The following is a 27500-nucleotide window of genomic DNA, read 5'->3' as shown; positions in this document are numbered from 1 at the left end:
ATTCCGTTTTTAATCAACCAATATGCTTGTTGGGAGGTAAAGACTAATGTAAGTGGATTGTTATTAGAAATTTATTCAGTTAAAGATTTTTATACACAGCAAAAAATAAATTTTAATATCACATAAAAGTGGATGCACTTCAATAATGTCGAAAATCTCATGTAGTTTTTATGGCCACAAAAATAAAAATAAAGAAGTAAAAGCAGCGTGATGTCAGTTCATGCACTGTATTAATGATAATTTTATCCTTTTTGGCAAGTAATATTACACCATATTTTTGACACGATTGAAGTGCACCCACTTTGATGTGATATCAAAATTATTTTTTTGCTGTGTACATTCCAATTGGAACTGATTTTTAAAACATCGATTTGAATATTAACGTTTTATTTTCCGTTCCCACTATTTATATAAAAAGTTGTATTTCAAAGACAAAAAAAAAAAAAAAATATTCAGCTTTGATGCTTTTCAGTTAAACTTAAGGTGACAATGACAATTCTATGCTGACTGCCAATGCAGTTCTGCGCGCTTACCTGCACAGTGGACGAAAGCTGCTTTTCCGGTTCCCGGGCGCTATCCCGAGCCGTTACGATCAGATTGTAGCTAGCCTTCGTCTCGCGATCCAACGACCGCCTGGTACGGATCGTACCGTTGTTCAGAATTTGAAAATCCTCGTTGTCATCACCGGCTGTGATACTGTACTCGACGCGTCCATTAACTCCTGTAAGGAAACACATAAGAAACATTACAAATTACTTCTACTGTGCGTCTTGACTTTGGTGCAGTCATGGCTGACCAGTCGGATGCAGAACTGATTTTATCGAAGTGATAAATACAACATTCGTCACTTATTGTATTCAAATCCGGTGCATGGATTTCGCAACTGAAGTACATCCTGCGGGGAGAATGGAAGATGTGAGATGACAGCTAAAGCTCATATTCAGTGGACATGGGCTGCGGAATGTGGTCGGTTGGGGGGCGGAGAAAACAGTTGCCAGTGGGAAGCGAGAAAACGCGCGCACAGAAGTAAGATCTGAAGTAAAACATGATGGAACAGTCAATGAACATGTCTTTTAACTGGCTACGACAAAACGATTCTCGGTGATATGTGTAACGTCTTGCTCGGTTTCTGTCTATCTCTGTTATTTCTGTCTCGCCAAAGGCTTCGATTCTGAAAATATATGGTGCTCAGAGTGGTAGCGAGGAATTGAAAGGCATTCTCTTTGATGATGGTATTGGTTCATTGAAAGAACTGTTTTGTCAACCCCTAGCTACACCGTCGATGTAAAGGCGTTGGTAATAAGTAATGATACGAGTAGCCAACCATTCGGAATCGGAATATTACACCTCTACAGACATTATATTGGAGTATAAATTAATACATTTTTTTATTGACCGAGACCCGGAGTGTATCGAACTCGACCATTGTCAGCTTTATTTTTTGTTATGGTCCCGCATTCTCCACCCAGCACCGCTGATCAGATCAATGCTAACTGGAATGGAGAGTTTTCGTCGTTCCGCGTGCACAAAACAACAGGAACCTGCTCTTAAATACAACTTAATTAATATTCAAAAAGAGTCCACCATCCTCACACTCACACTCTCCGTTTCACCCATACAAACACAGTAATGATCAAAGTAGGCGCAGAGAAATCTTGTTTCCCAATTCGCCTGCTTGGATCACCTGCTCCGCTTAAAGGTCAATCCTGATATGAGCGTGCACGCGCGGCGTGGAGCGGAATTTGTACTGGAAGAGAGAGTCAAATAAGGCTCCGCGCGTGCACGCTCTTGTCTGAATAAAGCTTAAATGCTCTCCCCATGTCTGGTCGGCATTCTTCTCCGTGAATCCCTTCGGATATTCTTTGCTCTTCCCCATGCAGAGATAGTAGATACGAACGTTTCGAAAAATTGATCAACGCAGCTAAACCAACACACAGCATAGTACGGCAAAATACGCAGTCGAAACTTTTCCTACTAATTGAGGCACTTTTAATCCGCGCCCCGCCGCTTTGAGCGAGGACGGCCGTGTACGTGCGACAGGAGGAGACTCGCCGTATATCATCGTCTTTATTTGGATTAGATGTTTCGCTTTATTATTATAATTTTCAGATCATTAGCTCGCTAACGCTTACAAATTAGAATACGCAACGTACATTTAACAAGACTCGGCCGATGCGAATCGGCGTTGATCCTGATTTATGTTTTACTTTTGTTATCAGTTTAGAGGGCTTACGTAGTGCGTTCCCATGGATCAGTTTATGGAGGAGATTACTGAAAAAAGAACAAATAATCTTGTTGTTCTTAGTTCCTGATTTCTAACTGAACACTCAAATAAAACAAAAATGTATTCCTGCTTCGATTGAATTGTGATCCTTCACATCGTGGCTCATTATTGGCAGATCATAAATTTGGCCATTCCAATGATTTCCAGCACTTATTCCCTTTTGCAACGTACCGTGTGTGTGCTTGTCAAAGGCGTCGAATTTGGGGGCAACTTTATGTGTTTTACATATTTTTTTATTTACGAACACTTATAAAGTTACGTTGGCGTGGTTTCTGAAATTTTTCTAGGACTCAAACATCAAAAAATTCAAATAGAGACTGTACTCGAAAAAAAAAAGCAACAGACAAAAATGATCACCAAAAATTCATGTTAAGTCGGATATTTTTGAATTTCTCAGGGAATAAATAAACACATATTAGCACAGTTGGTTTATTCAACCTCCTCGCCAAATGCTCCTTGAACTTAACGCTACCCATCAAATCCTGTTCAACATGTGCGCCATCTTTCTTACACACTTTCACCTCCTTGTCGGTTTTGAAGACCTTCCCTGTTTTCCGGAGCTTGCCCGTCATAAGCGCCCAGAATTGGTCTATGGGCGGCATAAAAACAACATCGATGACTTCGCGTAATGGTACGATGCCAGATCCAGCCAAAACAGAGTGTCACCTTTGTGGGAACGGAGAAAGGACAGCGGGTGCTTCTGGAGGCATTCTTCTTTATATATTTGGCCGTTGATGGTGCCGGTCGTTATGTACGGCTTGTTGAATTTGGCGCACCCACCGTACTTCTTGGCAAATTTGTCGACCTTATTCTCACAAAATTCCTACGGAACATCCAGGCGGGACTTGCCGACAAAACACTCCAGGCCAGGGCGTACGCTTTAATGTACGTCGCGTCGTCCATTACGATGCATTTCGGTTGCACCAACCACTCGCGGTGCAGCTTCCTGGCGCGGGATTTGGCCACCGTATTCTGTTTATCGGTTCGGTTAGGCACTTTCTTTACCTTGAAGTCATGAAGTCCGGCCCGCTTCATTGTCTGCTGGACGAATTGACGGAATAATTGACCTTCTTGGCCACGTCCCTAATCGAAAGGTTCGGATTGCGCTTGGAGTAATCCCTCACCTTCCTTGCGTTCACGTGGTCGGCCGTCTTCGTTTTTCTTCCGCTGCCAGCTTGCCGCTGGATCGTCTGGGTCTCCTTGAACGATTTTACCACACGGGACATGGTCGAATTGTCGATTCCAAACTGTTTCGCGATCCACCTGTGGGACTGGCCTGGATTTTCCACGACCGCTCCAATAATTTTTTGTCGAAGCACTTCTTGCTTGGAAGCCATCTCGATAACCACTTGACAGATTGTTACGAGATTTTGCATATGAAAACATTACACTCTAAACTAGTTTTACAGTGTTGCATTTTTTTCGAGTGCAATCTTCAGTGAGTACACACTGAATTTTAAGATGAGTTAGATAAAATTCACCACCAATTGCTTTAATTTCAATGGCATGCTGAATTCATTTGGCGCATTCTGGATTCTCAAACATAGTGTAATAAGGTCTGCTTTGTTTTAATAATGACTGAAGTTTTAAAGATCACATCTTGCCCCCTCAGCATCGTGGTCATTCGGCGCCACTTGCCCCTTAAATAGGGCATCTTGTGCGGGCAGACCAGTTGCATAAATGCAAATTGTTTTAATGTTTCTTTCCCTGCATCTGATCAAACTACCAGGATTTGACGGAACCCAAATTTGAATAATTCCCAGCAATCCCGAGCGCATCCTAATGACGTAATCACGCCCTGAAAGAATATCACCATCGGAAACTAACAATCGACCGAGGAAGAATAGCCCGAAAAAATTTCGAAAGCAAAAAAAAAACTGAAAGAAACACCGCGAGCAACCCGGAGCAAACTGCAACGAAGAAATCGAAAATAAAAGTCGCTTTAATATTTACGAACAATTGTAAAGAGATAAATAATAATAACAACATTCAGACCCAAAACCATTATCCGGCAGAAGAGGACTTAGCGGAAAGGGACTCGGATTCACCAACGAACGACGGCGACGACGACGAGGACGACGACGAAGACGTTGATGATGATGATGACGGCGCGCAAACGCAAACCATTTCATTACAATTCGAAACCTGCATTCACGCATTGCTCATTACGCGTTCGGTTCCGTTTTTCAAAGGGTAAAAAATTACTTTCTTGAATTCTCTCAAATCAAATAAAGCGACGCCCAACTGCCACTCAACGGCGGACAGTGTGACTAAATTGACTGATTTGCGGGCAAAACTCTTGTCAACTGTTGGTGCACCGCGCGTTTTAGTAGCAGAGAGCAGGATGAATTAGGTGACTCAATTGAGTGTCATTCGTTGGGTGGCACAGAGACAGAACTCCATCAGCCCTGCGTGAAGGGAACGTGAAACTCTCGGGCCACGGTGGGAAGTAGCACAGTAAAATTACAGTGTCGCCACATCAGTGCCTCATTCCGAGAGACTTAGCTCTCTGATGTGTATCCTGGTGGAATAAGTCAACCAGGGAATGAAAGAGATCGCAAAAATGGAAAGAATGCAACGTTTATTAATTTACATAAGCCATGTGAGTCGATATCCATCCCAGTTGGCGTGCTATTTTGTAAGCGTAATTGCGATGATTGCTATCTAAGAAACCGAGATATGTCATTGAACTTGATGACCTCAAATTGCTTGGTAAGCGGCCTTTTTGAATCAGTATCAGCGCTGAGCCTCAGCCTACTGTGAGTGTGTATGTGTGAGTTGAAGAGACGTCAGCTTATCCCGTTTGGGGCTGATGCATCGTTACCTTGCATAAAACAGCTGGCTTTGTTGAGAGTGTGCCATTAAATTGTGTATTCAACAATTCCGAGAGGGTAATCAAAGAAAAAAAAAAACTTCTCCCGAAAATTAATATCGATCGTAATCTGGCAATGTGCGTCGACCTCTCGCATCGAACCTAAAGCCAAACCATTCCCGTTGCAGCATATTAAAATTCAAAACCTATAAAACAGGATTATCACCATCAAACGAGTCACCTTTCCACGCATACAAAAACAGCATCTTTTATGCCCCTGTTGGAGCTCGAAGGGGCGCAACCACACAACCATCCCCTGGAATGTGTCGAATAAGCACCCACTGCGTAAACCGGAAAGATGACCGTCAATATCCGAACGGTTTTGTGCTCGTCGTTCTGCCTATCCCCGGAGGTATTACCAAAGGTGACGAGAAACGATTGTTTCAATCAATGTTAGACAAAGTCAACTCCTTCAACCGCAAGCTTGTCTGTCTGTCACCGATAGGTGTTCGTTGATGGCACATATGTTCCGTCTTCTGTGCCCGTCAGGTTCTACCCAGAAAACAACACCATTAAGAGTGATCTTTTGAAACACCCAGCACACTCTTTCCCTTCTTGCTGATACACTTCTTCCAATAACCGCGGAACGCGCGACCCACGCAAAAATATACAAAGAAAAGTAGGCATAGGGAGAAGGGGGAGAGGACCGCGTCCGCAGCTTTGAGAAACGCTTTTAACACCCCCGCTTGACGCGGTTTGACACTGGTTGGCTGGTAGGCAGTTGGTGGCGGTGAAGACGGCGACGGCGGTCCTCATGGTCAGTCTTGAGCTCCTTTATCTACAACGCATGGCAAGACGAAGTGAGAGCGCTTATTACGTCGGTCAGCAATGAGCAGCAGCATCGGAGGAGGTTTGGTGGGAGGCGAGGCGGAACGGTGTATAGAGCTATTAACTAGCAAGCGAGGAACTCATAAATTACGAAATAGATTCAGCAGATTAGTGTGCCGGGACGAATAAGTCATTTTGGCGGCTACGAGGGATGGTCTCAAAGAGCAGGCGTTGGCTGCCAAATTTCACAAGTGTGAGGGTGACAAATTGTGGGGAGAATTTCTATTTCTCTTGTTTGGAATGTTTGGAAATGAAGATTAATTCCCGTGAGAGGGTACACCATTAACGTGCTCCATTCGGGTGTGATTAACAGCTAGTGGACTTGTTCATTTTTTGTTAGTTTTTATTTGATGGAGCATTTATATGATTTGGAATGAGTTTGGGTTGGTAAATTATTATTGGCAAGGTGGCTTTTGCTTAGCAGATGATCGCTTTTTCCACTTTATTACTTTTAGGCCTCCCTTAGCTCAATCGGTAAAGGCACAGCTAAAAAGCAAGACTATGCTGGAGGTGGCTCTGGGTTCGGTTCCCGGTCCGGTCTAATAATTTTTCGGGTTGGTGAATTTCTCGCCTTCCCTTAGCATAAAGTATGATTGTGCTCTCCTGGCCACACAATTATACTAATGCAAAAATGGTACAGACATCGAAAGCTCGCAATTAAAAATTGTCGCAGTGCATCTAGAACACTAAGTTGAGAGCACGCAATAAAATAATATGCGATAAGCAATACGCTTGAAATGTGAACAATAATAATAATAATAACAATAATAATAATAATAATAATAATAATAATAATAATAATAATAATAATAATAATAAGAAGTTGATTTCCTGTGAAAACATATTACCAATATTTAATAATATGAGTCGGAATCGGAATGGTGTTGAAAAAGTTCATTAAGTGATAGTGATCGGTTAGAGTTCCACTCCTTTCCGTAACATTAAGACATATTTGCGTTTGTTTCATCTGACAGTAAACTTAATACCTACCACTTAGAAATATCTAAAATTATTTTGTTATGACTCAATTTTATGTCAAAATTGACGCTCGTATATGTCAGTCTCAGGGCACCTAAATGTACATGGTTTTTTCTAAGTGTGTGGTTTATCTAGTATAGCTTCGGAATGCTTGTGTTCTTGAAATCGGTTATTGGAGCTACGGAAGAGCTGATGCACTTTCACAGATGTAAATTCAAATAAAGCTCAATTCAAACAAAACACAATGATTATCTAAGCCCAGGTTAGTCAAACAATTGGCAAAGAACATTTTGGCGGGTTCGATACTCGGTTCAGTCTACGGACTTTAAAGAGCACTCGGTGGAGTGCCGCGCCTTTACTGACTATGCTATCGGGGGACTCCACTAATAGCTTATATCACATCAATAATTTTTCAACAAAGTGATTGGTACCGAACTCCGATGGTCATTTGTGGAACGAACTTTATTTCTGTGATTTGCCGATTCACTTTGACTTAAATGTAGCATTCCTAGCAAGTCGTTTTCGTCTATCAGAAAGGCGTGTGAATATACTCTTTAAAGCCCGCCGAACCAGCGATCGAGACTGTTGAGTAGAAAAAAAAAAAAACTACTATAGATAAAATGCGATTACAAAGTGAAATCCCAACAAAAACCAGCTTGGATTGGTAGGCGAGCATAATTTATGGGCCAGTAAATATTAGTAATAAACTAGTATCAATTTTTAAGACGGAGGCACATCACCTCCGATCCAAACCACGAACACCAGTCCGTGGGATGAGCTCTAAAGATGCGATGATGAGATACTCGACCAGAGAATTGTGTGGTGATCAACGCGAAAAGAGCAACGTAGAAGGGGAGGATAAGTCAAATGCCAAGCAAAAGCAGCGAAAGTCCGTGCCACTTTTCGCCATCACCCGTCCATCCGTATTTCGGGATCAACAGCTGAAGACGTTGGTTGGTTTTCGACAAATTTGTGTGAGGTGACGCGTTTAACAGTGGGAATTCTTGATAGAACATAACATTAATGTATATATTCTATATAGATATCTATAAATTTGGAACTCAATAAAAGTAGACTCAAAGCGTATCTGATTGAAGAAAACGTGGTCGAATTTATGTGTCTTTTGGGTCGTAAAATCGTAAAAAAAATCGATCAGCACCTCGCTAGCTTTCAATGATGGAAGAAGTTGTAACGTTGGAAACATGGGGACAATTTTATGGCACACATAACTAGTTCTACAAGTCACAGTGGGCGTCGGTCGAGCTTCTAATGGTCAACGGATTTTTTTTTTCGCTCCAGAATGTTAGAAAAGCAACGAAGGGAAGTTTATACTGGTGAGGATGATGTTTATTTTCTATCACAGTTTTGTGACAAATAAGCGTGTGGAGATGGGATATAAAATCGATTATTTAAATCATGTTTTTTACAGTTAAACCCAAGCTCGAGCTAGCTATTGTGTCCCAAAATGAGTGAGGCATACATAGTCAACACCCGAAAGTCGCCATGGACCACGACCTTTAATGAACGTGCTTAGGACATCGATATCAGAGGCATGGGTAGATTATGTCATTTGGACAATTAGGAGTTATTTAAAAATTGAAAATTTATTATTAATCTACCCGGGTCCCGGGTGTGCACCTTCTAGAGAGGTTATGTTGGATCAAACTGTGCTCTTTGCTGCGGTGAGGGCTAATATCTCCATCGAAGAGTTACACACGAGAGGAGTAGAAAAAAAGAAGGGAAAGCAAAACGATTGAAGTTTCCTCATTTCCTTACGACATACCTAGTTCGAAACATGGCACGACGACCCATGCGAACACGTAACGGTGAGAGGAATTTGGAGAACGGCGCTAACATGTGTCTAGTGGAGACTAACTTACCGGAATCGGTGTCGGTGGCACTGACCGTAACCACATCGGTGTCGAGTGGTACGTTCTCGAAGATCTCGTTGGAGTAGCTCATCGGGTCGAAAATCGGAGCGTTGTCGTTCAAATCAATCACATTGCAGTAGACGGTCAGCGTGCTGGACAGGCTCGGGTGGCCGTTATCTTGCGCTTGCACCACAAGAATGTAGTGTTGTACCTAAGGGAAGACAGACAGACAACATTAAACAACGAGAACGGAAATGAGCTCACACATACAAATTCATAAATTGTCATTTGGTTCGATAAATGTAGAAAATGGTTTGGGGCTTTGCTGATATCTGGCCTGTAAAAAGTGATTTCTTAACTGTATTTTAATTTTGAAAATGGTCGTAAAACTCTGTAGATTGTCTCATTATTTATGCATACCTTCTCGGCGTTTTAATTGCCGCCGAGCAAAGGGAGAGCGTTGAATTTTATGGCCATCCCGAGCAAGCGCCACATCGATGACGACGAAGACGACTTACGGACAAGTTATCCCATCACTGGAGGATAGTACAATCCATCTACTCTACTGGATGTGAATCTGGCTTTAAAAAGCTTAACATTACCGGTTGGTATGTGTTAATTTCACACGGAGCAGTAAAATATATGGCAAATTTAACGCTTTTTCAATTTTATGTTCTGCTGTTTTGAGATAATTCTTGCTGCGTATCGAATTAAGTTGTAAATAGCTTTTGATTATTGATGTGATGGTGTAGTAATAGGATGTATCGAAGAAATATTGACTATTGCTGAAACGAATTATGGTCGTCTTTCTACAACTCGATATTTACCACTACCAGTTGAACAATGTATTAGGTCGTAAGTAATATTGACAGATTCTCTTCGTCGATTTTCTCTTTGCGGGCCACGGTAATTTTAACATATTTCCAGCTATTTTCTACACACAGTTCAGTGAAAGAAGCTATTATCTAGCAATTAATACGACAATGACGAAAAGAAACGGTTTAGAAGCCGTTATTAACGAAAGGGAAGTCAACGAATAGAATCTATTTTAATCTCTAATTTTTGCATGCATTTTCACCATGCATGTTATGGCAGTAAAATTGATCAGGTTATTCAAAAGTTGAGTTCAATTGTGATCTTCAATGGTGCCGTAATACTGCGTGCAGGGGTTGAAACAGTTGACGTTTTTTACTACACTCGCTTCGTTGTCGTGCGCGACAGTCTGTTTGTATTCGAACACTCATGCTCTACCGTCGTCTCTCTCACACAACACGAGCGGTAGAATAACATTCGAGCTAAAAGAAAATTATCAAAATAGCTATCATATGACATGTGTGATTTCGTTGTAATTCCTCAATTTGGTGTAAATCAAACCATTTCTGATCAGAAATATTATTACTAGGACATCATTGCTTGCTATTTTCAGAATTCACACAAGCACACCATCAGCAGCTCTTATTATGAGAAAAACTAATATACATACATTCGTGACGGTCTTCGGCGACAGTGTCGTATGACAGAGCCTGTCATATGACATTTTAGTCTGGTACTTGGTTTGCAAGTGTCGGAGGCAAAGGCAGTAAATTATCACAGAAAATGTGTCGACTACCGTGACCGCTTGCAAGACTGACTGGGTGACATTGGGCCAACATTGAAATATGTTTATTGATGCAAATATCTTGAATATACAGAAAATTATGGCTAGAATATGTTTCTTGAATACCTGGAGTAAAGTGTAGATAAAATGAACTAGTACCGTAAAGTTAGGAGTCATAAATATTAGCAAAATCACGTTTTTAATAATGTTGCCTGTTGACAACAGCTGCGAACAAAACATTGAACACACTTTTATGTGGATATACGAGGGTTGTACGTGATATTTAGCCATACATCCGAAATACATTGTGATCATAATTCAGTGTGCTCATAATAGTTACGATACATTTACATGTTTCAAGATATTTTGTCCAAATTTATCGGGGCTATATATAAGCTATCTATAAGATTTTACACCGGCCCATTTTTTTTTGATTTTTGTAAAATGAGATATCAATTCAATGAACCTTTTCCATGATAGTCGTAAATATATCATTGATGATTATATTCACATGCTTCCTTGCTAAAATGTGAATGTTGTGAGGTAGAGAACGGACATTTTTGATTTATAGGCCCAATTTCACCCTCACGTATAATATAAGTAAAAAAAAAATCTTGAAACATAATTTTAGCTGATAAATTTCGAATTTTTAATGTCAAAACCAAATATAAATTGATAATTGAAATGTTGGATGTTGGCTAACATGAGTGAATTTGAAATTTATTTGAACTTTTAAAAGTTTGGAATTTTGATTTTTCCAAAATCAGAGATCTTAATATTTTTCTATACTTGATTTTAAAACTTGTAAGCGTAATGACTTGTATGTTTTTAATTATTTACCTTTAGAGGTATCTCTTTTGCTTAAAATCAAAGATGATAAAATACATAAAAGTTACATACAAGGTGCAAAATGAAGATTTTTCAGCACGAGTCGTACATTGGATATTTACGAAGGGAGCTGAAAAATCGAGTTTTGCATCGAGTTGCATACAACGTTTGTTGCAATTTTGAAAAATACCCTTTGTGTATCTTATTCCTATTTGTACAGAACACAGTTTCAAGAGTAACTGCATATGAACGTCCATGTGTATGATCCAATCTTTCTGATCAAGTAGGTTATGAAATATAACTGTCACAATTGTTCAAGCTCTCGGTTGGCAAGGCAAAGTTCGAAAAAGCCTTTTCCGCACGTTTTTCAGTTAGGAAATAATTAGTCCATGGTCCTGATATTTATTTATCCATATCTGGATCTAATTTATTTTCCCTCCCCTTGGCTAGTTTTTTAACCTGGACGTTGGTGGGCGGGCCTAATCTTATGCTTCATAGTGGAGCGTTGGAGACGGTTGGTTTAGGTCCGGCATCGTTGGCTCATGCCGTGACAGAATAGCGTCATGAGCATGCGATGAGGATTACTGAGCTTCCCCTCTCTGATGAACCATTGCATAAGAGAACCAAAGTTCTAGCCTGAAGTGATAGTATCACACTTGTTACTCCTTTATTTGAAAGCCGCGTTGTAGTACGCTTACGTATAGGCACTGACGTTTGGTGCGATACTGGCGGATTTTGCCGCAAATCACTCTTATTTTATTTATTTTTACGCAGATAGATTTATTTGGGTTTGCAAGGGAATTATACTATTGAAATATTTCAGAAAGTGTCCAACAGTGCTCCTTCTACTTGCGTGACAAGCTTTCGTTGTTGTTTTCATTGAGGTATTACCCAGGAAACAATGTTAAACACCATTTTTGTACATGGTATTGCAACTAATCTTATATGTGCTTCATTTTGATTTGGGATAAGTGTTTGAACTATGGCTCGGGATTTCCACTGTGGCGTGCTTCTATTGTGACATAACCATACGGCATTCACTAGCCCGAGAATAACCTCCACATGCTAGACTCTCCACCCACCATACATCAGTACACACTTATCGAGTCAGTAATTTTTACCGAGTTTTTGAATTGCGGAACTCTTCGGTAAAATTTAAAAAAATTAAAGTTGAGAAAATGTGTTACGAAAATTTACAAAATAACTTCTGTTAGCCCCGTGTAATGATGAAAAATAAAAAAAAATCGATTTTATCCAATCTTTACGAATAACAGTTATTTGAATTTTAACCGAGTCAGCAATCCAAAAATCCAGTAAAAATACTAACTCCTGTAAACAAAATCTAAGTGTGCATACAGAAGCAGCGGAGCTCTACACTCCTCCATCGAAACAGCACCGCTGCTGGGCTGCGAGTGCTATGAAATAAAAAGGATATCGACTTATTACCACTACCCACTACCTACTTCTCTCCCTTCCGCTCTCAGAATTCGCCGCTTGTGCTTTCTGCTGAGACTGAGCAATATTCGATACCGCGAAACATCTCCGAAGTAATGTTTTCTTTCGGCGCAGGAGATGTGCGGTAATCAAAAGTTAAGAATGTAGCTAAACATTTACAATAACATTCTACCAAATTTTCATGTGCGTAGTCCACTGCAACAGCCGAACGTACGAACGAATAGGGTGACTATAGCGCATTTTAAGAAAACGTCACAAGTTTTTATGGCTGTTTTAAATCAATAATTACGAAGAAACCATAAAGCCTACAAGGTTACTACCAAAGGCACAAATCTAGGGAACAGCATGGAAAATGTTTTGTAGAACAACTAAATAAACAGAAATGAAAATTTTCAATTTAAAAACACTCAAATGTATGAAATTTCACCAGTTTTTCTGGTACTTTCAACATACTTTTCAATTTTAATGTATGATAATTAACTTTAATCGAGTTCTTTTTCAAAGAGCACTGATAGCTTAGACTTTAATCTTTCATTTGGTATGTTGAAATCAGAAAACCACATCAAGATTAAAAAAATATAGCTAACCAAATTTGGCAATACAAAAAAAAACATAAAATGTTGAATAACTCACTTAGCAGTCATTTCCGACCCTATGTTTCATGGGAATTTTTTCATAACCTTAGGAGCCCTATCTACCCTGAAAATATGTAAAACCCGGAACCAAACACCCTGTATGTGAAAGGATGAATCAGTGGGAGATGGATTTTCGGTTTCTTTACATTTAGCATCACTATGTGTCATTTCCTCAAAACCCCCCAATAACCGGCCTCTTCTTTTTTTTTTTCCTTTATTAGAGAGATTTTTAGCCTGGCTAGTTCATCTCTTACCGGCCTCTTCAATCTCTTCCTTTTCCCATGGCGTTCAAGTGCCACCAAACGCTGCAAAATGAAAATGAAATGAAATATCTGGATCTAATTTATTTTCGAATCCGGTTTCGGTTCATCTAGCCGAATGCCATTTGGCTGAAATTTGATCGGCCGCATTGATCATTTGACTGAAATCTGTTTGGCCTATAACCATTTTGCCGTACGGCCGTAATGGTGCATTTGGCATAATACTGATTAATTTCAAAGGAACTTATTTAGAAATTATTTATTAATTTATTGAATTCTAATTCCTGATATTTTTTTTATAATTCTGTTTAAAAAGGATCCATCAAGCGTAACTATTCAAATCGACGTATCTGCTATTGTAAATAATCACTTCAATCGACGGTTTGTCTTAGCTGCTAATTCACCCACGCAAACATACACCATCATCAGGTAGGGGAATATTTCCCCTATTAACTGGTGTTGTTAATTTCTGTGAGTGAGATTGCAGTTGCCACAAATCGCCGATTGAAGTGATTGTTTGCAACATCAGATACGTCGATTTAAATAACTACGCTTACCATATTCCATTCGCAACCATCAGACGGAAATCCATACTGCGATCTATTATTTCATGTAATTAGATGTAACTGTTGGAAGGAGATTCTCTTTTCCCGTGGATTTCGGGTAAGTGCCTATACATACGGGTCCGTTCATTCATTTTTGGCATGTTTTGAAGATACAGCAGTGGTTTGACGATAACATTATATCACAAAATGAGCTCTGCTGTTAGGAGGAACCACACGACATGGAAAGTCCTGCACTGATGGTGACTTTTCATCACATCTACACATCACATCAATATATTATTTTGAAAATTTTCCACCTCAAATGCTCCATTTCGGAATCTCGGAAATTGTTTTAATCTACCAAGATTTTGTAATTATTTCAATAGGTAGAATTTTGATTTTGTTTTTTGAGTTATTATATTTTTTAAAATTAAGTTTTTTTTTTAATTTTTCTGTTTTTTTTAAATATTTTTCTATAGTCTTGTGAATTTTTATTTTTATTGCTCAATGTTTTCTACGTTTGCCCGCGCAGCATAAATTACTGACTAATTTTACTCGTGAAGTAGATCATCTTTGACGCAAATAATAAAACAAAACGCACTAAAATGTCGAAATTGAAGGCTTTGAGACCGAAAAAGATTTAATTCGTCGACTGGATTTTATGTCACAATAGACCTTTGCATTTATTGGTTAATTAGAAATTGGAAATTAAAAGCTGGAGCAGGAAGGAAAAATAATATTATGAAAATTTTCAAATATTAGTTTCTATAGGACTAGCAAATGTTCGGAAGAACTGCTACTTAATGTTTAAAAGAAGGAAAACAAATCCTAAAATTATTGAGTCTGTATGTGATAAGTTTTACGCAAAGAACGAGAAGCTTGAACGAGAAATTTTGAATCCTGGTTCTCAATGCTGTTTACATGAATAGTCAATCTTGACAGAACCACTCATTTTAAACATGAGAAGGAAACATTTCACAAAATTATTGAGTTTTTTACGCGTTAAATTTAAGGAAAACCGAGGAGGAAAAGGAACCTCTTCTGTGCAATGACGGTTCATTACATTTTACCGATCATAAGTTTAAGGACACCCAAAAAAAAAAAACCATGCAAATATGTTTTGTGCAATGATCTCTCATTTCACGTTCAATTTTAGATCTCCAAAGGTTATTTGAATGGTATGAATGGTATAGCATAAGTGTCCTACTAATACTTTTATTTCAAAATTTGGCCAACCCAATTCTGAGAAAATCAGTCACGATTCTTCAGAGTGAATTTTGAAAAATATTGTAACTTTGGGTGAACTTTTAGCACACAAAATTTGAAAATTATATTGAACAATTTGCCTACGAGGAAAATTCCATTTAATACCTTTCAAATAATCAAAAGAGAACGAAAATTGGACGTAACATGACAGAAATATGAACATAACAAATTTGTCATGTTTTTTTTGGGGGTGTCCTTAAACTTATGATCGGTAGTGTATATATGAATTTGAGCTTTGTTATTAGGAGCTGTCCACAAAGCACATGTGCAGTATTTGAGATATGTTAGACCCCCGTGGACAATAATCCTTGGAAACACGCCCTTTACTGTCCATGTGGCATATTGGCAACCACCCATGAATAAGATTAATTGTCAAAATCGCTCTGTGAATGGCGTTTTTCGCTTTTTTAGCCTGAGTTCATATTTAGGTCGATCCGAATCCACTTACCTCCTCGTAGTCCAACCGCGCCGTCAGCGTGAAGATCCCCGTTTGGGGATTCAGCGAGAACACATCGTTGGCCCAGTCCGAGATGACCGTATAGGTGACGGCCGCATTCGTGCCGAGATCCGGATCGCTGGCGGAGATGACGCCCACCTGGAAGCCCCGTGCCGCATTCTCCGGAATGTCGAACGAGTACGCTGGTTCAGAAAATGACGGTGGGTTGTCGTTGGTGTCGGTGACCTGTGAATGAAAACGAGAAAGGAAAAAAAAAACGCACATGAAACGAGCGGTACACACTGACTGACATATGGGTAGACTCGAAATTAGCCGGAATTGTTGCTGAATTGGTGCTTATGTGCAGGTGAAGACCGCCATGATGATGGAGGCAAATGATCAAGTGCGATTTCTAGCTTAAGTATACACAGTACGGATGGCGGCCACAGTGACGAAGGAGAAAAAGAAACATGAAAAGACTTTCGCTAATTTCTCAAATTAGTCAAATTAATCGAATAACAATCGATTGCTCACTGCGCACAAGACTTTGTGAATGTGAATGTTGATGCAAATTTGTTGAATTGCCTCGGCAGGTCATCGGTGGAAAATGATCGTCCTCGAGCCAATCATCAACGGTCAGCAGGGGAGTAGCCTCGTAACGTAAATTAAATTTAAACAGTTTGAAATTGCTGCGGAGCAAGCATGTTATCGCGCCAACAAAGGGGTGCGCGCGCGACTCACGCGATTGCTATTTCGTTTGAAGCCACTTTTCCAACCTCGGCCACGGCCTAGTGCCGTAAATCCGAATCACTTGATTATGATTAAAACCTTGTTACCGCACACCACTCGACTCGGCTCGCTCCTCGAAGAATTCGATGCGAAATGGTTACTCTTATTTTAGTTTTCTATCCCGCGGTTATGGAGTGACCTACAATTTACTTCGGAGTGAGGAGAAGCCTAGAATACACATCGCAGCTGATTGCTTTGTAGATTAGGAAATAAAGCATTTCGAAAATCATCTCCTCCTGCTCTCTGTGCGGCTTGTGACCCAACCATTGCCCAGGGTTGGTCGCTAAGTTTGTTGTATTTGCCGGCACGCGAACCAGTAGTAGGAAGAGAGCACGAAACGTGACTTGTCCTAAAATGGTCACTAACAAAAAAAAAAAAAAATAGAGACAAGTAATTGCAAACCAAAGGAACGTCAGTGCGTTCGAAGGTGTTCCTCTTCACACGGGCATTGTGGGGCTTTTTCTTCTCTAAAAATATAGCTTCAACCATGTCAAAACTCGTACCGTAATGTAACAAATAAAGATGTGTTGAAAGTATTTTGACCAATTTGAATCTTACAATTTCAGTGTTGAAATCGTGTTACTTCCCGTTAGCTCCCCCTTCTCCCCTTTAACCTCATTCGACGGGGATAAAAATTAAATAAATAAGTAATGAAAGATATTCTTTTCCGTTTCCTTCCTCTACGCAGGTGGAGATTTGCGAGCGTGGTCTTGCCCCTTGGCTGGTATTCTTCTGCCCGAGTACCGCGGCAAGTACACGTTGTGTGACCTCCCGCGCGTCAAGGGGTTGTGGCGGATCCCACCTTGTTATGACACAAAACAAATGTTCCAAACATATTTCATATTACGGTGATGGAGGGCGAGTGGCGAGCGCACGGGAAGGGGAAAAATTCGATAGGAACAATATCATTTCAATCTTACCGACCAATGGGGGAAAGAATGCCTTCAGTCGAAAGTTGAAACTCCAAAGCTGGATTTGGGGAAAGCAAAGAAATAGTGCGTGTGTGAGAGGGAAGGTAGACAAAAATGAGAAATGATCGATGACTTAAGCGCTTTTTGTGTTACTTTGGATGGGGGGGGGGGGGATCCACCCCGATCATCCCACGTCCCTTCGTGTGCCTTTCGATGACCAGCGACGCGACGTGGGTTTGGAACTATGGAAAATCAGATTTGCTCAAAAAAGACTCACTGTATGCTCGAAATAGCCAGGGCAGCTTGGAGGCACCTATAGAGGGCCGCTTGACCGTGCGTGGATTCGGACTTTTCAACGGACCAACCAGCCCGGAGCTAATCCAATACCGTTGATGATGTTGATGGTGATGGAGAGATATCTTTCCTGAAGCCGAGGGGAGAAAGGGTCGAATAGAAGATAAATCTCTCCTGATGTACGCTTTCTCATTCTTGCTTCTTAGGAGCAAATCTGTTTCACGTACCTAGTTTGATTTTTTGTCTAGATGTTCCTGTCTGGATTTGGCCGCAGCATGAGGTGAAATGTTAATAGAAATAGTGAAAACGTTGGCCTGCTCCAGACAGTGTTGATGGTCAAATTTAATTACTGCGAATATGTTGTAATTTTAGATAGGGATCTTGATTTGGCACAAAAGCCTTCTGCTTGGGGCGATTTCGGACAGAATCAAATGGCGAGGAAATTGGCCATTTGCGATTGATCGGGTGGCAAATTATTTAATCACATACATTGTGTGTCTGATTCCTATTTACACGAATCATTGCTATTTTGCAATGTCAAGGTAGGTTCAAAGTATGGCTAGTATGTATGATGGTATTCAGTTTCTCAGTACCCCTTTCAGAAAATGACACATGTTGCTTAGTTGGAGATGCTTAGCGTCAGGTAAGACTCAAAGTGGTAATTTTTTTCTATATTGCCTGAAACTGCTCTAGACATTCGCGTGGGTCAAATTTGTGTGGCGGATCACAACCCCCTTTTCTCCACTGCTTTTTTGGCCTGTATTGAGGTCCCCAACAACTGTGCTTCACAGAACTCGAATCGCTTTGCGGTCTTGGACAAAGTTGTTCTGTATAGTAGAGCAAAGCGACGAATAGGCCTATAAACCCATCATCTTGAAAAAAGGCTTGAGAATGCAAATTTGAAAATTTTGAGACATGGGAGAAATGCTTATAACTATGAAATGAAGTACCTTAAATTAATTTGAGTGTTGCTGTGGCGGAAGAAAAGTCGAAATCTACCTATTTGAACCAGTTTCATCAAATAGAAAAACTTTTAATAGTTAATCAATGCGTTTATTGTGTAGCCTTTGAATTGTGCTCTCCCGTTGAATAATTGGAAAAAATTAAAAATAAATTGTTTGTAAAATAGAAACATTTTAAAATTTCAAACCTACTCGGAAAAAAATCCGTTCCTATATTCGTAAACGGCAGCCGTGAACTATAAAAAATTCACGGTCCGTGCGTATAAGGGAATGTACACCGTGAACAGTTCATGGCTCTCATTCACGAATATGAGAACGGTTTTTTTTGCGAGTATACCTCAACGGAAATAATTTTAAAATCTGTATCATAAAGCCTTTTTTTTTCCAAGATGGCGGGTTTTAGAGGCATATAGGATGTTAAAAAATCGCTCAATCTAATGGCATCTTGCTCTCTAGAAAATTGCCATATAAATAAACACTAGAAAATTGATTTATTATTTGAAGAGAGTGAGGAGTTGACAGTACAAATCCATGTCATGAAAACTTTTCATGGGATCCTCCTTATCAGTCATTTTGATCCAAATTAACATTTCAAATTCTAAATGCCTCGCAAAATTTTTGATAAGATTGATCACTAAAGTGTGAAATTGATTCCAACTACCAAGTCTTGCAAGACAAGACTCGACTACACCTAATCGGAAAAGTGAACCTGCCCATGACATTTAGAGCGACCGAGGCGAAAACCGATTTCGATCCCACAAAAACAAATCGGCCTAAACCGCGATGCTCCTACGAAAAGAAAGCAAGATCTCCAGCCTCTGATGGCCTAGTCCTCAATCCGAGCGGTAATGCCGAAGCAGCACGGAACGAAAGAGCGAATATCTAACCTGTCAAATCGATGTGTTCCCGCTCTTCCGCTTGCCGTTTTGTGTTCGTCTCTTGCTGGCATGTCTCTTCTTTTCTCTACGCTTCACTAGACTTGATACGTCGGAGCTAAATCCAATATCTACGGAGGATCGAAGAAACGACTGAGGAGGTCGTCGCTCCTCGCTTATGATGAAATCAACAACATCAACTACGAACGGGCGCGATCGAACGTCTTGAAGCCTCATCCTCCTCTCGCGGGCCGGACCACGCACGGAAATCTAAATGGAATGGCCCCGAAAACTAAAAGAGGAAAGACGCGCGGTCGGGGTGGTATTTCCAAAAATAACAGATAGAAGACGGGACACGACGCGGGATGAAACTTTTGATCTTCATCTGCTTATTTATGATTATGATTATTTTTATTAAATCATTCTCCATTCTTGTGATTAGATGTAAAGATGTCATTCTTTGCCGGGAGAAAAGCCTGGAAAACCTAAATGATTCATTTGAATTTATTTGTTTAATTTCGTTAGGCCGGACTGAGAATAAGCCATTCTTTCGTATTGCTAGCTTGATTTCGATACGGGAATCGGAGATTCTATTTTGAATATTCCGCTATATACACACACACACACACGAACGATTACCTCCGGACCGGGCGTATTGGAGAAACCATTGAACTCTCGTAGGAATAAGGAAGGGAGAAGAAAATATTCGTTTATATGAAATTACTACATGAATTTATTATTGAATCTGAACGCGATTAGATCGGCATGCCGCGGCGGTGCAGGATGGTAAGGCTCGTTTTTTTCCGCGGTTCAACACGTTGGTGTGTTTCTAGTGCCACGGTTCGTTTAGCTTCATTTTGGAGATTTGTTTTCGAACTTTTTCTTGTTTGCCTTCATCAGCATTCATGCGGCTTCAGATTGATATGTTCCCCCTGAAGATCCGCGTAGTTGAGGTTGCGATGGAGCTTGCGGAACGATGCGGCACAATAATGATTTTTTTTGTCAAACCATGGGAGGGCTTCGCAGTTCAATACAAAGAATTCACATTCGATGTAAAGGTAGAGCTCGTTGAAGAAGCTTTCACTGAATTGAGTAATCTGTTGACGTTGATGTTTTATAATATGACTGAAACTATTCGTGGCACGCTGGTTGCACTATAATGAACATCTGATGAAATAATTTTCAGTTACTTGTTATCAAATACTACCAACCTTAGAGATACTCTATATGCTCAGACTTCAGAGTTGTGAATCTTTAAAATATTTATAAATGTGTCTGCTTGATATCGCAACTTGCTACTGTCATGACCTTGTGTAGATCTCCATTGCATTTTTTATTTTTTTCTTTGTGTTTGTGATAAAGTTCAAGTTCTGACTGTATTGCAGTATTTTTGTGTGTTTTATTTTATTTGTAAAGGCTCAATCGAATAAACTTTACAGAGCCAAGTTATCATTTGCGTTATACATATGTCTTAAATCTAATGTTAATGCGGTCTTCTCGAGGTTGGTGAAGATTTACAATTTTATGCATGGGAAGAGAGAGAGAGAGAAGGAAATTGAAATACGAGTTATGATCTTAGGGTAACATTCTTCAAGAAAATATATATATATTAGTTTCATAAACTCCAGATCGCCTCTAGCGAAAATATCCCGAACTGGAACATTAAGTTGTCTATCTAGAGCCCGAAGGGAATTGTATAACTCTGATCTGACTCCAAGATGCTCAGCACATGACCAAATAAAGTGATCTGTGTCCTGGTAGCCTTGTTCAAATTCACAAACATTGCTGTCCCCCACCCAACACGAAACAAGTGAGCGTTTAACGAAGGGACCTTAGGGATGATCAAATATATCCAAACTGTCCCAAACTGTACTGCAGTATTGTTTCACACTTGTTCCAAATATGCAAGGAAACATTCACCGTGAAATGGTTATCTCACAGTTTTCCGCTCAGCAGTGGCGGCAACACAATTTACCTACGCATTTTCGAATTGCTGTTACTTAAGCGATGAATTTGGCCTTTAGTTGTTGATTCAGCTACCCTCGGCTTCAAGTCCGAGTGTAAGATCAGTGTGTGGCTGCAATTTCTTGTGCTGCTGATTGCTGAATACCGGGATGATTTCAACTTTGCAGTTGCAAAGCACCATCATAATCATTATTATCATCATCATCATCATCATCATCATCATGATCGTCAGGCCACTGCGGTCGAATGTTTCGTAGGATCCGCGGTAAAAACGCAGCGTGTAAAATCCGCAGCCGACGATTTTTTTAAAGCCAAATGTAAACTATAATTAATATGTTAGTGATGGATTGCCCGACATTTTTTGATGATAATTTACAGTTATTATAAAATACATTATAATGTCGAACAGAATCTATTTCACGTGGATTATCGTTTTTCCTCCCGTTTCGTAATTCTGGTTCTCGCTGTTCGAATCATCAACATGCACACATGTTAGCGTATTCTAAGGCTGATTTTTCTTCTTTTATTAAAATTTGATTGACATTATAAAAAATGATTTCGTGAAGTATTTTACTCCCCTTCGTGCTTCCCTCGACCACCAACGGCCATCAGTCGAATGGTTGGTATCACACTGAGTGTGCGCATTCTTTCCAGTTCGCTGTGACTGAGAGCTCTTTTTTTTTTTTTGGAGGACCAAAGCCGCCAAACACCAAACTTTTTTTTTCGCTTTTGTTGTTATATCTGTACGTTCATTTGGAGCCACATAGTTCCAGGGTTCCTCTCACCTTTTCCCGCTCGCTTTCGCATAGTTCAAAGCACATTGTGGGAATGGAAGGTCTCCCTCTCTGTCTTCACAATCGTGTCTCTACCCACAATCAGGCTAGCAAATCGATCTTTATCGATTTCAAAACAGACAATCGGAAAAAGTGTAAATCATTTTGATTCGTGATTCGTGAGACTAACTAGTCGTCTGCGATGCCGCTCCGATGCCAGTTCGAACGTCTCGATCGCTTTGTCATTCACCATCAAGATAAGAATGGTCGAATTTAGCCTAAATGCTCAAAGTGTGTGCGCGCGCACTCGGAACGGCTCACACAAAAATAAGGAAATCAAGTTCTCGGTTCGGCTTGAAATTGATTGAATTGCTTATTTACATGAGAACTACACGATACCTTGTTGTTGTTGTTGTTATTTCGTTTGATGGAGGCCCCAAAAGAGGGATTCTGGCCTTACCCATTCGGTTAGTTTTTTGCTTTTTTGTTTTTACCAACGGGTGAGACGAATTACGAGCGTGCCTTTTTGTAACCTTAATTTATGCTTTTTCAGTTTTGTTCTCTTTTAGCGTGGAGCTCTTCAAATGACCACCACCGGTCGACGGGTCGATGGGTAGCGACGATATTGCTAGTGGGAACCGAATGACAGAATGCAAACCGGAGGAGTGCATTTCATTGAATGTCTTTGGGTGGGAGGGAAACTTGAAATTGGGAGCTCTCTCGAGGTCTGAATTCATTATTGAATACTTTGTTTACAATGCGCATTGGCCATTGCCGTGGGTTGCGCTCAGCGTTTTGTTGGGTGATTACAATTTGTCCGTCGGTTTGGAGGAAAATTAAATCATCCGGTTGAACAATCGCAATCAAGCGCCATTCACACCCCATTTGTGGGCCCCTTCGCTTCGTAGTCGTTGTCGTGCGCAGAATAATAAAATGGAACATGCATTTTTCGAGAAAAGTGCTAAAATTAGTGCTGTGGAAAGCAACAAGTGCACCGAGTTAAATTTTAGGAGTTTGATAATTTTTGTACTTGCCATAACAGGTACACCCACCCTAATATTTTTTTCCCTTTGATTTGTTTTCCGTCGATCTTGTTTTCCGTGCTGAGCACCAATGCTATCGACGCCAGGAAGGCAGCTCCCACACCTGGACCCTACCTATCGACCTATCAACGCATGAACCGGGAACCAACGGCTTTACTTCCCTTCCAAAGGAAGGCGTGATCAGAGATGTTATGCCTCAGAACATCCCGGCGGCGCCGACTGGGATTGAACCCAGGCCTGCTGGGGTGAGAGGCAATCACGCTTACCACTACACCACCGGCGCCGCTGACCCACTCTAATAGTTAAAAACCAAAACAAATCAGCAAAATCTCAGTGTCTCTTATATTAAAAATTGTTTGTTAATTTTATAACCTTGAAAATTATTCGTGCCCCAGAATCTAGACAACTACTCCATTTCTGGGATATGGAATGCACGTCCGTAGAGAATTTTCCCTGATTTGAGATCTCACATACGCCGTTCAAAAAAATCATGTAAATTTCTGCGAGATATAGCGCACATAAAATTAACGCTAGATTTGGCATAAATTTACGCGATATTTCGTGTAAATTTAAGCGCAAAATCGCATAAATTAGCAATATTCTATGCAAGCTTAGAAACGATTTCGCTGTTTATGCCAAGTATAGCTCAAAATTAAACGAAGGGAGATTTTACGCGGCAGTTAAAATTCAGAATTTTTTTCTGTGATACACAGTTAAACATTCTGAAATTTATAGCCTCATAATCTTGAATAGTTTTCTAATACCAAGATCTTAAAATTTGTTCTGAATCTTGAGTTTTTTTTGTTAAACCTGGATCTAGAATATCTGTGCACGGAATCATATTTTTTCCAATGTTTTGGAGCTTATCTCAGGAATAATATGGAGCTTATCTCAGGATATTTTTGCAAGTTTCTTTATGAATATTTTAAAATGTCTTTAGAATTACTTTAACCTTAGGAAGCCTGTACAGAATATTTTAAAAATCCCCTCTAGAAAATTCTGAAATTTACTGTACCTATCATCTTAATAATTTTCAATTAATTTTCTTTACAATTCTCTTGGAATATTCTTCGGAAACCTCTTGGTACGCGATTTAGAATTTAGAAAAGTATTCTCCAAAATTTTTGTTGTATTTAACCTCAAAATTGCATGCGAACTTTCCTTAGAATTTCCTGCCCTTCTAGCCCTTGAGAGAATCCCAGAAATTTTCTTGCACCTCTAATAAGAAACTCTAATCACCTGAAATTTCTAGTATTCTCTAAAATTCCTCTACAATTCTCCACAATTTATTTGCCATTCTCATCAAAACTCAATGCTTAAACTGTCAGAATCCTAGAATTTGTCAATGTTCAAGAACCATGATTATTTTTTTACGCCATATTTTAAGATAATTTTCTCCCAATGTTCAAAAAGTATGATCAATTAATCTAGACTCAACATCTTTTAATACTTCTAATGCAATCTTAGTAATATTTCTTAGTCCGAAAATTCAATTGTTATTCCGTAGATCTAATTTATTTCTTAATAGAGAGGGAGAGTTTCTCCAGTTTTCTGCATTAATGATAAATTCCGGTCTTTTTCCAGTGATACCAATTACTGAAATCAATCAAGCCTGGAAGTGAAGAACCAGCCACTGGCTCTAATGAAGCAAAAATCCTGCCGATATTCGTTTTTTGCCATATTTGGTTTTAAAGAAGGAGTTTTGACTTCAAAACAGGGATGCATATATTTTTTGTACAGTTTAATTTTAATTTTCAGTTTTTATTCGTAGCCAAAGAGGGGCTGCTCATGTTTCAAGAAGGAGTAAATTCCAAGAGATAGAAATGATTTTTGAAAAATTTCCGCATGGTTGCTCAATAGCTTGTACCTGTCAAAGAACTGCTCAAGTTTTAAAGAAGGAGGCAACTCCAAGAAAAAGGAATAGTTATGACCATTTTCACGATTGCTCAATAGCTTTTAGCCAACGGTTTTTTTTTTCCTTGTCGGGTATATTCATCACTGCGACCATTTTTCTGATCTATTGTGATATATTCCCCATTTTTTCTTTAGCTATATCAAGATGCCGTATAACTATTATTAGGAGTGATCGCCATCGTTTGACTAATAGCGTTATCCCAGCACGGCATTATACTTCGAATAAAGTGCACTGCCGTACTGGGAGTTGTTCTCCAAATGTCAAAGGGTTCTATCAGCCCCTTGTCGAAGAACTTACGCCTTTTATTGAAAATTGCCGGACAGTGGCATAGCAAATGTTCCGAGTCTTCCTTTTCTATGCCACAGAATAGCCAACGGCTTAAAATTTCTCTAATAAAGTAAAAAAAAAATATATATGTCTAAAAACTGCTCATTTTGAAGGAGTAGTCAACTTCTAGATAGACAAATGCTTGCATAATCGTGAAATGATAATCAAACTATCAGCATACTATCCTCTCATATGTGTTAAAAGTACTGTCTAGAAGAGACGAACCAGCCGAGAACGTCGTCATAATAAAGTTTAACTAAAAAAATACTGTTGAAGTAAAAACTTCCTGAAATAGTGAAACGTCAGAAAACGAAATACATAAATGAATTGAAATATGATTTGCTATGTTTGAAAAAATACGACCAAAAGATCAGGATACTTTGATCATTTGTAAGGCTTAAAAAATATAACATAATAAAAATAAACTCCTGCGCCAAAAATAATCCCTTAAAAATTTTAACACATAGTAAAAAAAAAGTCATGATCAAAGTTTCGTCACCACTTGTTTGTTAATATGATTTTCAATTGCCTAATTTAGTTGATACATTCACAATGGTTAATTTATATTTTTACTGGACTTAGCGAAAAAATCTTAGGATTATTTATAGCGCAAGATTTTACTACTGTGGCATTTATGGTGCAATAGTTTATTATGTTTGTCGAGTTTTTTTTTTATTTCTTTTTTATTCAAGCGTCAAATGTATGGTACCATGGATCCTTAGGACGCTATTTAATATTTTCGATGTCCAGAGAAATCGCCGGAATATTTTTCGATGAGTAGAGTTTAGATCTAATTTTGGGTCTACTAAGCACAACCCGCCCTCAGTTTTCGGCTGAATTTGCCTGATCAGCGCTGGCACTCTGCCTCCCGGTTATACGTGTGTGATTAGTGGTTTTCTCGCTTTCCGAGAAGTTTTAGAATCGAGAAAGAAAACATGATTCCACATGTTTTCAAGCATCAGAAGATTTGGCGCTATCTGCGTTGTTTGACTTTTTTCTACCGGACCAGAAATTTGTGGCATCGCGAGCGATAATTTTAATTTCAGTTTATGATGTTAGTTCGTTCGCACTAATTTTTGAAAAAAAAAATAAATGTGTTCGATCGAAAGTGTTCCAAAAGTGTGTGACTTTCGTGCATTCCCGGTTGATTTTCAGTGGAAATTCCGTATCACAAAATTGCCCACCGAGTGACGTTTATTGGATCCGGTTCTTTGAACGGCTGTGTCTTTTTGAAACCAGCGGTTGTAAGTGTGCCTGAGAATTGCATTGCCTCCTGGGAGGCCGGTTCACCATGTTCGGATGTCATGCTTTCATCTTGTAGTTCTATCGAGAGTCTTTCAGAGACGATAGTTTTTGTTTAACTGCAGAAGGATATTAATCGTCCTCTAATCTATGGGAGCTCTTCGAAATCGCCGTGAAGTCTTGGATTCATTTGCAACATATCGGGTGAGATCTTTCCTTTATTGTTCTCTTAACATTCATTCCATTATTATATGACACATTATATGCTGGGTATGGGACGGTCCAACCAGGGCACCCGATTGAAGCGATTTGGATGGGGACAGTGTAATTGCCAACTTCCTGTCGTTAACAGACGTGAATTGAAGGCGGGCTCTTCTTCCTCACTCATTGGGACAACTCCTAGTGCGATGGCTTGTGCATTACCGGGTTGTAGGATTTTATTGTTGGAAGGAGATTGTCTTTGATCCCGCGGACTAAGCGTAAGTGTCTCTGCTTACAGGTTCGCCCTCCGTGTTTGGCCCTTCATACAATGGTAAATTGAATACAATC

At 39.6% G+C, this 27500-nt stretch overlaps 1 protein-coding gene across 2 annotated transcripts in view; it reads right to left on the bottom strand.

Annotated features, from left to right (window-relative positions):
- The window catches only part of ft (cadherin-related tumor suppressor fat), a 168152-nt gene that overhangs the window by 38862 nt on the left and 101790 nt on the right, over window positions 1-27500 (bottom strand). For both annotated transcript variants that reach the window (XM_065239177.1, XM_065239178.1), the window contains exons 4-6: window positions 15868-16101; window positions 8843-9044; window positions 534-721 (exon numbers count right to left, since the gene is read on the bottom strand). In XM_065239177.1, the coding sequence (XP_065095249.1) occupies window positions 534-721; window positions 8843-9044; window positions 15868-16101 (624 nt within the window). The remainder of the gene's footprint in view (window positions 1-533; window positions 722-8842; window positions 9045-15867; window positions 16102-27500) is intronic.

Source organism: Ochlerotatus camptorhynchus, unplaced genomic scaffold (genome assembly GCF_037179485.1).
Source record: "Ochlerotatus camptorhynchus isolate MF236.1 unplaced genomic scaffold, CSIRO-AGI_Acam_v1.1 ptg000052l, whole genome shotgun sequence".
In the NCBI taxonomy this organism is placed as follows: domain Eukaryota; kingdom Metazoa; phylum Arthropoda; class Insecta; order Diptera; family Culicidae; genus Ochlerotatus; species Ochlerotatus camptorhynchus.
The sequence above is the reverse complement of the archived record's forward strand: the minus strand, read 5'-3'. Positions and strand labels throughout refer to the sequence as shown.